Source organism: Salvelinus namaycush, chromosome 4 (assembly GCF_016432855.1).
Source record: "Salvelinus namaycush isolate Seneca chromosome 4, SaNama_1.0, whole genome shotgun sequence".
Classification (NCBI taxonomy): Eukaryota; Metazoa; Chordata; class Actinopteri; order Salmoniformes; family Salmonidae; genus Salvelinus; species Salvelinus namaycush.
In genome coordinates this window covers 67,035,946-67,049,304 of record NC_052310.1, presented here as the reverse complement: position 1 = coordinate 67,049,304, position 13,359 = coordinate 67,035,946, and the positions used below count along the sequence as shown (strand labels likewise).

The 13,359-nt window shown below is 42.1% G+C and overlaps 1 protein-coding gene across 1 annotated transcript in view; it reads right to left on the bottom strand.

The window, feature by feature from the left end:
• Positions 1–13,359, bottom strand: part of nploc4 (NPL4 homolog, ubiquitin recognition factor) — a 51,877-nt gene that overhangs the window by 14,187 nt on the left and 24,331 nt on the right. The window contains exons 3-13 of the mRNA XM_038992224.1: positions 12,458–12,567; positions 10,687–10,899; positions 9,716–9,764; positions 9,506–9,600; positions 9,175–9,298; positions 8,712–8,891; positions 7,985–8,071; positions 4,000–4,071; positions 3,676–3,802; positions 1,530–1,690; positions 72–143 (exon numbers count right to left, since the gene is read on the bottom strand). Of these exons, the coding sequence (XP_038848152.1) occupies positions 72–143; positions 1,530–1,690; positions 3,676–3,802; positions 4,000–4,071; positions 7,985–8,071; positions 8,712–8,891; positions 9,175–9,298; positions 9,506–9,600; positions 9,716–9,764; positions 10,687–10,899; positions 12,458–12,567 (1,290 nt within the window). The remainder of the gene's footprint in view (positions 1–71; positions 144–1,529; positions 1,691–3,675; positions 3,803–3,999; positions 4,072–7,984; positions 8,072–8,711; positions 8,892–9,174; positions 9,299–9,505; positions 9,601–9,715; positions 9,765–10,686; positions 10,900–12,457; positions 12,568–13,359) is intronic.

Below are 13,359 nucleotides of genomic sequence, written 5' to 3'. Positions count from 1 at the left end.
CATGCAATTTTATGAATTTTTCTTCTTGTTTTAACGGAAACCTCGACAAAAAATGTTTTAGTCATACTCACGTCTATGATAAGGTACTCCACGGGAAGAGGCCGGGCTAGATATGTGATGTCGTTGCCAAATTTATCTTTGTCCTGTTGAGGAAGAGAAGAACAATCATCAATGGAGAGAGAAATAGGAATACTGTAGCAAAAGGTGCACGGTGTTTCCTCCGACACATTGGTGCGGCTGGCTTCCGGGTTAAGTGGGTATTGTGTCAAGAAGCAGTGCGGCTTGGTTGGGTTTCGGAGGATGCACGGCTCTCGACCTTCGCCTCTCCCAAGTCCGTACGGGAGTTGCAGCGATGAGACAAGACTCATTACCAATTGGATACCACGAAATTGGGAAGAAAACGGGGTAAAAAACCCCAGAAAAATTAGTTTCCTTTGCATTTTCAACTCTACTGATAGTTTTATCACTAAACATGTTGCGTTATATAGCGAATGTGTCCACTCTGGTCTTGGCACATGCGCTCTAGCCAACAGCTGGCAGATACAGTGCGGGTATAGCCTACATGAGATTATTATGGACAAAGAAATATAAATTTAAAATTTGTCAAATGCCAGTCAAGCATCGATCATGTCACCAGAATAAGACCCTTAATATTTATTAGAAAGGAGCATCAAGCTCATCACCTTGCACTTTAACCACCCTGTGAAGTTCATGATAACTTATTTCATCTGTAGCCTAATAAACTGCATGCTTTCCCAAGTCGTAGTGGGAGGATCACACCATATCATCACGTGACTCCAAGTTTACTTGGATATGATGGTTTATTATATCAATATTGGCACATAAAGGCATATCCACAGCCAATTTGCGCATAATTAATTACAGACAAAAAGATCCCACGTCGAACTAACAAATTATCTGTCGGCATTTATAAAATTGTACTGAAACTTCCTGTTTCCATCACAGCTGTCGTGGTTTATTTTATTTATACGGTATGACTTTACTTGAATAAAAACTGTGGATGGAAACGTGGTTAGTAATAGAAATAAAAGTGCTGAAAACATGTTGGCTCACTATTTAAAATGAAGAACAAATTATAGGATGAAAAATACTGGAGTTCTGGTGCAGGTACAACTGACTAGCGCTAGCTAACGCTACCTAGCAAAAATAAACAATCAATTCTTGGAGTCAAAGTATCTAAATAATATTGCGATGTAACAGTATAGCAATTTTTCCAGCAACACTATTGGCTAGCTCCATTTATTCATACCATAGCCACATCCATTTAACTGATCAACGGAATCATTTAACTTAATTGAAGCATAATAAACGTCATCAATCAAGCATGTCAACGTTTGTTCCGTTAGTTTCAGCCAAAAGAAAATGTTTGGTGCACTAAAATGACAAATGGTATGTTAGTGGCGAGAAAGAAAAGGTAGTGACTTTGAGTGCAGTGTCTTTCAGAGTTTATTGAGCTTTGAGAAGTTCAGACAGTCTAAGAATGCGTGTGTGTGTGTGTGTTCCTGTACCTTGTAGAAGACGTCCGGTACATACTGCTCTGTGCTGGACTCTTTAGCGTAGCCCAGCTCGGGGGCGTCTCGGCAGGGCAGTAGGCACTCGTCTCTCACCAGGGCCATGCACTGGTTAGACACCTGGTAACCCTCAAAGTGCACCTGGTTATCAGGACCACCTGGCGGGTAACACAGAGTCCGACTGGGGGTTGATACCACCGTTGGTCAAAGACCATAGGATTTGTTTTATATATTTCTGTCATTTATAACCTATGTGGTGATGCTGTACTGTTAAGTTTGAGAGGAGATGCAAGAATAATTTCGCAAAATGGACACAAATAAATTGTATAGGAGTGGTAAGACGGCACAAAACAATCTGTGACCAGGCTAGGGATTTCCTGATCTATGAATATCACAAGATCAGGTAATACCAATCATCACTCAATGTTATGTAAACAGATTGCTATTTTAGACAGTAGCGCAGGCCCAGGATAGCAAAATATACACAGTGCATTCAGAAAGTATTCAGATCCCTTCACTTTTTGTTACGTTACAGCCTTGTTCAAAAATTTATTAAAAAATGTCCCTCGTCAATTTATAAAACAATTTAAACAGAAAGAGCCCATAAGTATTCAGACCATTTACTAAGTACTTTGTTGAAGCACATTTGGCAGCGATGACAGCCTCGAATCTTCTTGGATATGGCGCTACAAGCTTGGCACACCTGTATTTGGGGAGTTTCTCCCATTCTTCTCTGCAGATCCTCTCAAGCTCTGTCAGGTTGGATGGGGAGCGTCGCTGCATAGCAACTTTCAGGTCTCTCCAGAGATGTTTGATCTGGGCTCTGGCTGGGCCACTCAAGGACATCGAGACTTGTCCTGAAGCCACGACTGCGTTGTCTTGGCTGTGTGCTTAGGATCGTTGTGCTGTTGGAAAGTGAACCTGTGGAGCAGGTTTATCATCAAGGATCTCTCTGTACTTTCCCTCGATCCTGACTAGTCTCCCAGTCCTTGCCGCTGAAAAACATCCCCACAGCATGATGCCACTATCATGCTTCACCGTATGCATGGTGCCAGGTTTCCTCCAGACGTGACGCTTGGCATTCATCAGACCAGAGAATCTTGTTTCTCATGGTCAGAGTCCTTCAGGTGCCCTTTGGCAAACTCCAAGCAGGCTGTCATGTGCCTTTACTGAGGAGTGGCTTCCATCTGGCCACTCGACCATAAAAGCCTGATTGGTGGAGCGCTGCAGAGATGGTTGTCCTTCTGGAAGGTTCTCCCATCTCCACCGAGGAACTCTGGAGCTCTGTCAGAGTGACCATCGGGTTCTTGGTCACCTCCCTGACCAAGGCCCTTCTCCCCTGATTGCTCAGTTTGGCCGGGCGGCCAGCACTAGGAAGAGTCTTGGTGGTTCCAAACTTCTTCCATTTAAAAATGGAGGCCACCGTGTTCTTGGGGCCCTTCAATGCTGCAGACATGTTTTGGTACCCTTCCCCAGATCTGTGCCTAGACACAATCCTGTCTCGGATCTCTACGGACAATTCCTTCGACCTCAGCATGTTTTTTGCTCTGACATGCATTGTCAACTGTGGGACCTTATAAAGACAGGTGTGTGTTTTTCCAAACCATGTCCAATCAATTGAATTTATCACAGGTGGTCTCCAATCAAATTGTAGAAACATCTCAAGGATGATCAATGGACAGGATGCACCTGAGCTCAAGGGTCTGAATACTTATTTACATAAGGTACCTGTTTTTTTATTTTTAATACATTGGCAAAAAAAATCAAAAAACCTGTTTTTGCTTTGTCATTATGGGAGTATTGTGTGTAGATTGCTGAGATTTTTTAAAAATTATTCAACACATTTTGGAATAAGGCTGAAACGTAACAAAATGTGGAAAAAGTCAAGGGGTCTGAATACTTTCCAAATGCACTGTATGTATATATAAAATAAAATAAAACTTTTGTCACATACACCAGATAGGTTCAGAGAAAATATGTTTTACAGAGTCAGCCATAAAGCAAATTAGGTGGCTTGCCCAAGGGCACATCAACAGATGTTTCATCTTGATAGCTCGGTCACTGGCCCAACGCTCTAACCGCTTAGAGGCTTAGAGTGAGCCACAGGTATCCTAGTTAGGTGAGCCATGGGTAGCTAGCGTACCTGTGGCCACCACAGTGATAAACTTGGACCCAAAGTGTCCGTCGGGTGAGAGTCTGCAGGGGTTAGACTGTTGGTTCTGGAAGTGTCCAGCCGTGATGCACTCCTCTGCACTCAGGAAATACGAGTCCTACACAGACAAGATAAAACATTTTAATGATCAAAGAAATAAAGAAGTCAGATATTTCAGCTTTGTTCACCTAGAGTTGTCTGGATTCGTTCACAAAACTAATGCTGTGCGTTAGGCTATTCCTTGGTTTTTGGCAATTCTGGTCTACAGGTTAAGGTTATAGTGCTTGTCCAGACAGTGTATGGATGTGTTCTCACCTTGTTCCTGGTGTATTTAACCGTTCCTATCCTGGTGTCCTCAGAGAGCAGGTCAGTGAATATCCACCCCACCTACAGTAAAGACAACACAGGAAGACAGTCAGTAGAACACCATACCAGACCTGCCAAACTTTAAGAATCTTTATGAGTAGCACTTCACTGCGGCGGAACTCCCGGCCTCGGACCCCAAGGCGGCAGATGTTGGCAGAAGACTGCCTCATTAGGAATGGTAGGCTAGTCTTATGGGAACTTGGTAATTGGCTTCTCTTCAGTAGAAATACATTTTAAAATGTACAGTCAGGGCTCTCCCTAGGATTGTCTGAGAAAATGGTGCTGATGTAGACCTAAGGTTGTGTAGGGGGGTGTCCGAAGGGGGTCAGTGACCCCGTCAGGAAGTTGCCGCATTTTGCGTAAAAATAATAAATAGAACATTTCCTGAAGCCTGGAGTCTTAAATTCCATAAAACTATGTAGCCAAATCAGCAGTCTAGAGATTGATCCTGAATGAAATTGAGGTGGAAATCCATTTTTTCAAGCTGAAAGACTATGGCTAGAGCTTACACAACGATTTAAGTCAATAAGTCATCGTATGATATATTTGGCCTTGAATTGACAAATCTGAAATGCCCAGTGTGAATCCGGTTTATTTTGCTATAATACGAACCACTAAGACTCTTCCTAGTGCTGGCCGCCCGGCCAAACTGAGCAATCGGGGGAGAAGGGCCTTGGTCAGGGAGGTGACCAAGAACCCGATGGTCACTCTGACAGAGCTCCAGAGTTCCTCTGTATAGATAGGAGAACCTTCCAGAAGGACAACCATCTCCGCAGCACTCCACCAATCAGGCCTTTATGGTCAAGTGGCCAGATGGAAGCCCCTCAGGAAAAGGCACATCAGCTCGCTTGGCCAAACGTCTCTGGTCTGAATGCCAAGTGTCACATCTTTAGGAAACCTGGCACCCTTCCTACAGTGAAGCATGGTAGTAGCAGCATCATGCTGTGGGGATGTTTTCCAGCGGCAGGGACTGGGTCAGGATTGAGGGAAAGATGAACTGAGCAAAGTACAGAGAGATCCTTGATGAAAACCTGCTCCAGAGCACTCAGGACCTCAGACTGGGGTGAAGGTTCAGCTTCCAAAAGGACAACAACCCTAAACACACAGCCAAGACAATGCAGGAGTGGCTTCGGGACAAGTCTCTAAATGTCCTTGAGTGGCCCAGCCAGAGCCCGGATATCTCTGGAGAGACCTGAAAATAGCTGTGCAGCAACACTCCCCATCCAAACAGACAGAGCTTGAGAGGATTTGCAGACAAGAATGGGAGAAACTCCCCAAAAACAGGTGTGTCAGGCTTGTAGCGTCATACCCAAGAAGACTCTATGCTGTAATCGCTGCCAAAGGTGCTTCAACAAAGTACTGAGTAAAGGGTCTGAATACTTAGGTAAATGTAATTTCCGTTTTTTTATTTTTCATAAAATTAAACTGTTTTTGCTTTGTCATTATGGGCTATTGTGTGTAGATTATAGAAGGAAAAAAACAACTTAATACATTTTACAATAAAGCAGTAACGTAACAAAATGTGAAAAAAGTCAAGGTGTCAGAATACTTTCCGAAGGCACTGTATATACAAGTAGCCTTTGTCGTTTTTTCAGAGGTGAAACCTAAAGGTGCATTTCCTCTGTAGGACAGGAAATTACATTGAAATAGTGGCAGCAATAATTTAGGGGTAATTATTATAGTCGGTGTTTGTGTGGATAGTCCAGTGAAAATGTAAACTGGCTTCTTAATCTTGTTTGGTGACAGAATCTGAATAACTCAATTGCTGGATGCAATGTAGAAGTCTAGCCTACTGTATTTGGAATATGAAACAACTGAACTAGTTTTATATATCACAGACAGGACAGCGACAGGAGACAGACAGACATAACTGCCAAAATAAAGGAAACACTTGAGTAAATGAGGGATACAAAGTACATTGAAAGTAGGTACTTCCAACACAGGTGCAGTTCTTAAGTTAATTAAGCAAGTAACATCCCATCATGCATAAAAATGTCCAGTTGCCCATTATTTTGGCTACCATGGCTAGAAGAGAACAGTGACTTTGAAAGAGGGGTCTCAAAGGAGCATAGGGGGTTTAAAACTTCTTCGGGATCGATATCCTGTCCACGGGACGGTTAACTTCTTTGGGGTAGGGAGCAGTATTTTCACATCCGGATGAAAAGCATGCCCAGAGTAAACTGCCTGCTACTCAGGCCCAGATCCTAGGATATGCATATTATTAGTAGATTTGGATAGAAAACACTGACGTTTCTAAAGCAGTTTGAATGATGTCTGTGAGTATAACAGAACTCATATGGCAGGCAAAAACCTGAGAAAAAATCCAACCAGGAAGTGGGAAATCTGAGGTTTGTATGTTTTCAACTCATTTCTGAAGGCAAAGTAATTATCCGGTTGGAACATTATTGAAGATTTATGTTGAAAACATCCTAAAGGTTGATTCTATACATCGTTTAACATGTTTCTACGGACTGTAACGGAACTTTTTGGACTTTTCGTCCGTACTTTCCGCTGGACTTGCACGCGCGTCGTGAGTTTAGATTGTGTACTGAACGCGCAAACAACAAGGAGGTATTTGGACATAAATGATGGACATTATCGAACAAAACAAACATTTATTGTGGAACTGGGATTCCTGGGAGTGCATTCTGATGAAGATCAAAGGTAAGTGAATATTTATAACGCTATTTCTGACTTCTGTTGACTCCACAACTTGGTGGGTATCTGTACGGCTTGTTTTGGTGGCTGAGCGCTGTACTCAGGTTATATCATGGTGTGCTTTCACCGTAAAGCTTTTTTGAAATCTGACACAGCGGTTGCATTAAGGAGAAGTTTCTCTCTAATCCTATGTATAACACTTATCTTTCATCAATGTTTATGCTGATTATTTCTGTAAATTGATGTGGCTCTCTGCAAAATCACCAGATGTTTTGGAAGCAAAACATTACTGAACATAACGCGCCAATGTAAACAGATTTTTGGATATAAATATGAACTTTATCGAACATGCATGTATTGTATTGTGTAACATGAAGTCCTATGAGTGCCATCTGATGAAGATCATCAAAGGTTAGTGATTAATTTTATCTCTATTTCTGCTTTTTGTGACTTCTCTCTTTGGCTGGAAAATGGCTGTATGTTTTTGTGACTAGGCGCTGTCCTCAGATAATTGCATGGTATGCTTTCACCGTAAAGCCTTTTTGAAATCGGACACTGTGGTTGGATTAACAAGAAGATTATTTTTAAAATGGTGTATAATACTTGTATGTTTGAGGAATTTTAATTATGAGATTTGTTTGAATTTGGCGCCCTGCACTTTCACTGGATGTTGGTCAGGTGGGACAGTAGCGTCCCACCTAGCCTAGAGAGGTTAACGAGAGAATCACTGACATGTCAGCTGGTCCTTTTGTGCAGGGCTGAAATGCAGTGGAAATGTTTTTGGGGGATTCAGTTCATTTGTATGGCAAAGAGGGACTTAGCAATTAATTGCAATTCATCTGATCACTCTTCATAACATTCTGGCGTATATACAAATTGCCATCATACAAACTGAGGCAGCAGACTTTGTGAAAATTACTATTTGTGTCATTCATCAGTGTGCTGTGTGAATTCTCATATGAGTGGAGAAGTGCAACTGAAGCACAAAATTAGTCTGATGCAGAGCAAAACACAGCAAGATATTTTTTTTTCTCTCTGTGAAAATGCAGAATTCTGCGTGGACGTCTAAGTCTAAAGTTACACCATAAAAACAAGAGTGGATATATATTGCAGAGCACAATCTTAGTGTCTTGAACAGGGTTGAGGTCAATTCTATTCCAATACAGTAAATTTAACAATCGAAATGGAATTGATAGTGATATAGAGAGAAGGTTGACATCAGAATCTAGAATAGCTAAAATAAAGCCAATAGTTTAAGCTAGTTGTTTCATCTTACCTTGCGCAGGCCCAGCTTCGCTGCGATCTCCTCCACGGCTGCAGCTTTAGGGTCCTCCACCAGCTCCAGACTGTTCTGGGTGGCAATCTAATGGACAGAGGAATTCACAACAGTTAAAACTAAACAAACCACTAAATATAACACATCTAGGATTAACATATTTCTGAAAAAGTACACAACCTTATATTTTCTTATGCTATTGGAAACTATGTATAGCTATAATGAACTGATTACTTAAAGATTCACTCTTTACTTGTTATATATTACTGCACGGTCAGAACTAAAAGCACAAGCATTTCACTACACTTGCATTAACATCTGCTAACCATGTGTATGTGACCAATAAAATTTGATTGACATTTTTGTATTGTTTCCGCTAGTAGTTTTGAAAGCGGTGCTTACGAGCCAAAATGGGTCCCCGTTTTTTGTGTACTACGTCATCCATTTGTTTACTACGTCTTTAGTGTGATAGGTTACGAATTTAGCAATTCATGTGATATGTTACAAATCCGATTAGTGCAATATGCTATGAATTTGATGTGCTTAAGATGCCGGAGTGCATCTAAGTCTGTGATAGAATTACTGCTCCAGCAAAAGCAGCATTTTATCAATATCCAATACCCCATTGAAAGTGAACTTACTGCCATCCTGTGGCTAACCAACCTTACTACATCTACAACTCACTAACAAACCATTAGACTGACTCCCGAGAGTGCAGAGCACTCACCTGCGGGGGTTCGTAGATGGCAGCGACCTCTGCTCTGATGGCCAGAGGGATGTCTTTGTGCTCTGTGTACCTTCCGTACAGGTAGCCCATCCTCTGGCTGCCCGTCTTCCTCCAGAAGTCCAGGAAACGGTCTGCGATGGTGTGGTTCTCAAACATGATGTTGTCTATATGTCTGTATTTCTGGTAGCAGGGATGAGGCGGGTTATACAAATCACTATCTCCACTAGGAATGAGTAGTGACTGAGTAATCTCTTGTGTATTTCAATAGGATTCCTCTCGTCATCTTCTCTTAATCTGAACTGATGGGAATGTAAATGAAGCCAAGGAGACAAGGAGAGGAAGACACTTTAAAATACTGAGATGGAGCCTTGGCAGCAAAGGGGAGTATTGATATGGACCCTTGGGAGCAAGGACATGAGTGTGTATAGGCCCTTTGGCGCAAGGACGGAGTTATGGGGCGTACTTGTCTGTTGAGGGTAATGGCGCTGGGCTGGCACTTGGTGCAGATCCCCTCTGGCCAGGGCGGGTGGCCCTCACAGCCTGACTTGATCTTACAGCTGATATTCTCCAGGGCCACAAACTTCCCTCTGTAGAGGAAAATAGGTTATAAATAAAGACAAAGAGCTTGTGGATGTGGCCAATTCTCCTGCTAGGGAAGTGAAGAGTGCAAAGACTGGTCCCAGATCTATTTGTGCAATCTTGCCAACTTAAATGGATGTTATCATGCCAAACATGTTGCCAAGAAACCACAAACAGGTCTGAGATCAGGCTAGAGAACATCTGGTGCTACTCACTTGTCGGCACCTCCTGTCAGCTTACGGATGTAGGCGTGGAATGACATGTGCTTGACAGGCGGGTCTAGATGGCTCAAGTATTCTTCATCAAAAGGCTGACAGAGACAACAATTAAATGTATAGCAAAGAAGTACACCTGACATGTAAACCACAATTTTAAAGTAAACAGTAATAGTTGGACGAATGAAGGTGGAAAGAACACACACTTACCTCTAGTGGTACGCAGTGCACACACTTTCCCATCGATCCATGTCGACACCTGAAACAAGAACTGAATCAATACACTGACACAATTGAATGCCTTAATACAATAACATAACTAGCTACAGTCTACAAAGCTGTGTCTCTCTCACACTGTGGATATCTGTTCCTGTAGATATTTGCTTCAATAGAACATACAGGAAGTCTATGAAATATCTTACAGCTTTGGATCTCTGTTCCCGTAGACCACAGGAAGTTAGTGGCACCTTAATTGTGGAGAATGGGCTCGTGGTAATGGCTGGAGCAGAATTAGTGGAATAGAATCATATACATGGTTTCCATGTGTTTCATGCCATTTCATTCCCTCCATTCCAGCCATTATTATGAGCCATTCTCCCCTCAGCAGTCTCCAGTGGTAGACCTTTAAGTCGACAGGTTTCAGCAGATCACATGTCAAACTCATTCCAAGGAGGGCCGAGTGTCTGTGGGTTTTTCGCTCCACCCTTAAACTTGATTGATGAATTAAGGTCACTGCTTAGTATGGAACTCCCCTCACCTGGATGTCTAGGTCTTAATTGAAAGGAAAAATAAAAACCCATAGACATTAACCTCCGTGGAATGAGTTTGACACCCCTGCCGTAGATCTTTAAGTCTATTAATCTATTGCAGCTGTGGATATTTGTTCCTGTAAATATTTGCTTCAATACAACATGAAGTATATACATATCTTACAGCTGTAGATCTCTGTTGCTGTGTAGCTTTGCTTCAATACAACATACAGAAATTAAATCACTCTCTTACAGCTGTGGATCTCTTCAAATGAAATCCCTATTTCAAGAACATTGGGAAACGATGGCACTCCAAAAGGACAAAAAGACATCACTTCATTTCACCTTTTCATTTTTGGCCAGGCAGGCTAATGCGTTTTGTCCTTTTTTAAAAGTGCCACGGTTTCCCAGGAATTATATAAAATCTCTTACAGCTGTGGATCTTTGTTCCTGTATATCTTGCCCTCCTGCTTGGCCAGGTACTGGTCAATCTCATCCTCTGGGATGTGGGGTGCCGAGTGGGAGCGTGACATCATGGACATTGAAGATGAGGGTAGTGATGAAGTGTGAGGCGTGGCCACGTCCATGGTCTCTCCGGAGGGTCCTGGGGAGCCCGACGGGTACAGGAAGAGCATGTCTCCATGTCTAGAGAAACACACACAATGAGCATAATGATAATCCGAGATAATAACAAGTGAACAAAAAGAAGTGACGATATACACTGAATGTACAAAACATTAAGAACACCTGTTCGTGATAAACTGACCAGGTGAATGCTATGATCCCTTCTTGTGGTCACTTGATAAATACACTTTAAATCAGTGTAGATGAAGGGGAGGAAACAGGATAAAGGATTTTTAAGCCTTGAGAAATGGATTGTATGTGTTTGCCAATCAGAGGGTGAACGGGCAAGACAAGATTTAAGTGCCGTTGAACGGGGTATGAAAGTAGGTGCCAGGCGCACCAGTTTGTGTCAGGAACTGCAATGCTGCTGGGTTTTAAAGCACAACAGTTTCCAGTGTGTATCAAGAATGGTCCACCACCCAAAGGACACCCAGCCAACTTGACAACTGTGGGAAGCATTGGAGTCAACATGGGCCAGTATCCCTGTGGAACACTTGACGAATTGAGGCTATTGTTTAGTATATACAGTGTAAATAATGACTACATGTTTATCTAGCTAAATGGAGTAGCCTAACAATTAGTGACAGGGTTCTCCCCAAAGAATGTAAGAGGGGCGCAGCGCCACCTTGTGGACTGACTGCACCACAGTAATTTGTTTGTTTTTAAAAGTATTTTGTTATCTCTAACCACATTTCTATCTACAGTTTTCATGTGAGTAAAGGCATACCGTATATAACAAAACTGTGACAGCTGTGATGAAACAGGAAGTTGCGGTACAATTTTATAAATGCACACAATAAATGTTGTTTGTTCATTATGATGGGATCATTTTGTGTTGGTAAAATTAATTATGCAAGAAACGGTGGTGGAAATATTGATATAATAACCATCGTATCAAAGTGAACTTGGAGTCACGCGATGATATGGGCTGTAGTCCTCCCACTACGACATGCAGTTTATTAGGCTACAGAGGAAATAAATTGTGATGAACTTCACAGGGTGGTGAAAGTGCACGGTGATCTTGATGCTCCTTTCCAATAAATATTGGGGGTCTTCTTCTGGTGACATGATCGATGCTCGACTGCAATTTGACAAATATTCTCGCTTTTATCCATAATAATGTCATCTACCAGCACTGTATCTGCGACCTATCGGCTGGAGCTCACCTGCCAAGACCAGAGTAGGCACATTTGCGAATTAAAGCAAAAGTTCGTGTGACAAAACTAAATCATTAGAGTTGAAAATGTGATGGTAACATCTTGAACTTTAGATATTTATTCGGTACATGATGAAGTACATTGTGTGCACTGTGTCATCACGCACTGATTTTTATCCGCAATAAGACCAATTAGTGGAAACACCTCTGTGCGCATATTTTCTTTATGCGGATTATAGATTATTTGCATTAAAATAGGTCGCCAAGTGGATGGAAACCTAGCTATTTAAGGCCATTTTTTGCTCTAGATTGCAGAAAATGGCAGTTAAGGTGTAAAAAAAATAAAAAATACAATAAAATAAACTATACTCAGCAGCACCACCAGATTGTTAAAACAATAACTGAATGTTTCTCCAAACTCACTTGATCTTGAGCAGGCTGAGGGTCTTATTCTGGGACTGGATCTCATCGGTCTTGTTGCGGTTCAGGAAGATAGAGAAGCCATTGGAGGTGAAACCAAACTCTTTGCCCACCTGACAGTAGAAAAAGGGTAATAATGATTAGTCTCGCCTGCCAGACCCATGGCACGGCTGTGGAAAGAGACTAGGTAAAGAGATTAGGTAATGATGAGCTTTACTTTAGAGCAGCGGTTCCCAAACGTTTTATAGTCCCATACCCCTTCATAACATTCAACCTCCAGCTGCACCAGGGTCAGCGCACTCTCAAATGTTGTTTTTTGACATCATTGTAAGCCTGCCACACACACACACACACACAGTGTACAATAAAATGTTTAAACATAAGAATGAGTGTGAGTTTGTCACTTCCCACGAGCCAGGTTGTGACAAAGAGCTCTTATAGGACCAGGGCACAAATAATAATCAATAATTTTGCTCTTTATTCAACCATCTTACATATAAAACCTTATTTGTTCATCGGAAATTGTGAATAATGCACCGCAGATAAATGAGAAGGGTGTGCTTGAAATGATGCACATAACACTGCAATGTTGGGTTGGAGAATGTCTCCGTCTTACCAGTGCAATTTACCAAGGCAGGATACTCTGAGCGCAGCCGTATCCAGAAATCTGGCAGTGGCTTCTGATTAAATTACATTTGCACAGAACCTCATTGCAATTTCGATGGGGCTCTCTTGTTCAGATATCGGTAAGTGGACTGGAGGCAGGGCAGGAAAAGGATAACAAATCCAGTTGTTTGTGTTGTCCAGTTAGGGAAAGTACCCGCGTAAACGCACAACCAGCTCACTCAGGTGCTTCGCTATATCAGATTTGACATTGTCCGTAAGCTCGAGTTCATTTGCACACA